Genomic DNA, 1,646 nt, shown 5'->3' with positions numbered 1-1,646 from the left:
ATTATATTTAAAACATTCAAATGTATTTTCATTTAAAATGTACATTTTAATTAAAATATATATTCAATAATTAATTGTGTGCGTGTAATTAAAAATTATAATTTTGATTAAATATATATATATATATATTTAAGTTAAAATTAGAAATAGAAATAAATATATATTTTGTATATTTAATTTAGAATTAAAATGTTGCTTAAAATATACATTAAATATATAATTAAAAATCAAATTTTACTAATTTAAGTAAAATAAATGTATTTAGTAGAAATATACTAAATTAATTATATATATATATAAATTGTCTTTAAGAAAGCTTTACAGAGAAATCTTATTGGTCCCAAAATAAGCTTCTTTATGCAGATTATCATTTATTTATATTTCTTTATTTATATATTTTAAATGTTTTGCCACTTGCTTGAGCAACTTAATATATAAATCTAGAAGTAAATGCAAAAGTAAAAAGCATTGAATGATGTGTTGCTTATATTTATTGTGTTTAAACATGTCTGAAAGATTGTATTACTGTGTAAAAAAAGAATTGCAATGCTGAAAAAGCATTTCCAGTGACAATGTTTGGATTTGAAATAAAAATAATGGCATGATTATAATGTTGGAATAAATGTCGTGTTTGTGGTAAACAGCCGTGGATCAGTAGCGGACTGCTGTGTGAAAGCTGCTTCTCCTCTCACAAGAGACACCTAGAGGGGAATTCCCCCCATTTTCAAAAATGAAATTCAGGCCCTGAATAAAACGTCTAAAAATCCTGATTGAAGTATCACTATAAATCGTTATAAATGATAAAAAGGCTTTAAAAAGATCGGTATCGTCAGATACTGCTTTCTGTGATCGGCCTCAAAAATCATGATCGGAGCACCCCTAATTATAATAGTAAGTACATGCAGCATGTGTAACAAGGACACCTTAAAAAAAAGTATTACCTAATTATTTTATTAAATAATATCAAAATATTTACGTTAATTTGGATCATTTTAAGCATAAAGAAACATGTTAAATAAAAAAATATATATATAAAAAAACCCCAAAAATGTCAAAAAGTGTATGTCTTTAATCCTTCACTGGTGAATCTATGAATCATTTAGTTCAGAACCAATAAAGAAAACAAAGATATGATTTGAACACATGAACCTAAAGACAGACAGACAAGAATGACGCCATTACGATTCAAACAGCTGTGATTTATGTATGTATGAGGCAGGTAAACATGCAGAAAACGAACAAACGAAAGAAAAAATCAAACTAAATCAAAGTGCAAACTAAAGCAAGGCAGATGAGTTTCTCTCACGTCAGAACAGAAATCAGGCGCAGGCGTCTGGCTTACATCAGATCGCTCTTCTCCATGTCCCAGGCTCTCCTCCACTGGCCTTTGGCGTTCTTGTGTCGGGCCACGCGCTCGCGGTCGATCTCCTCGCGCTCCTTCTTCCATCGCAGGTACTCCAGCTGCTCTTCTTGGGATGAGACGAGGTTCAGGTCAGCCATGGCCTCTGTGACCTACAAGAGCGGCAAATACAGAGCGTGTCTGTCTATGGAAAGCATGGACCTAATTTGATATGCAGTTGTGGTTAAATACTGTAAAGTTTGGTTGAACGCAAACATATGAGATGGAATGATGTTTACGTCCCTCC

General features: G+C 31.5%; 1 protein-coding gene across 11 annotated transcripts in view; it reads right to left on the bottom strand.

The window, feature by feature from the left end:
* ccdc9b (coiled-coil domain containing 9B) overlaps positions 1 to 1,646 on the bottom strand; it is a 47,326-nt gene that overhangs the window by 11,006 nt on the left and 34,674 nt on the right. For all 11 annotated transcript variants that reach the window (XM_016244275.1, XM_016244276.1, XM_016244278.1 and 8 more), the window contains one exon: positions 1,343 to 1,512. In XM_016244275.1, coding sequence (XP_016099761.1) covers positions 1,343 to 1,512 — 170 coding nt within the window. The remainder of the gene's footprint in view (positions 1 to 1,342; positions 1,513 to 1,646) is intronic.

The sequence above is a fragment of the Sinocyclocheilus grahami genome, unplaced genomic scaffold, assembly GCF_001515645.1.
Source record: "Sinocyclocheilus grahami isolate Dianchi unplaced genomic scaffold, SAMN03320097.WGS_v1.1 scaffold713.1, whole genome shotgun sequence".
NCBI classification, from domain to species: Eukaryota; Metazoa; Chordata; class Actinopteri; order Cypriniformes; family Cyprinidae; genus Sinocyclocheilus; species Sinocyclocheilus grahami.
This window is presented reverse-complemented; position numbering and strand designations above follow the sequence as displayed.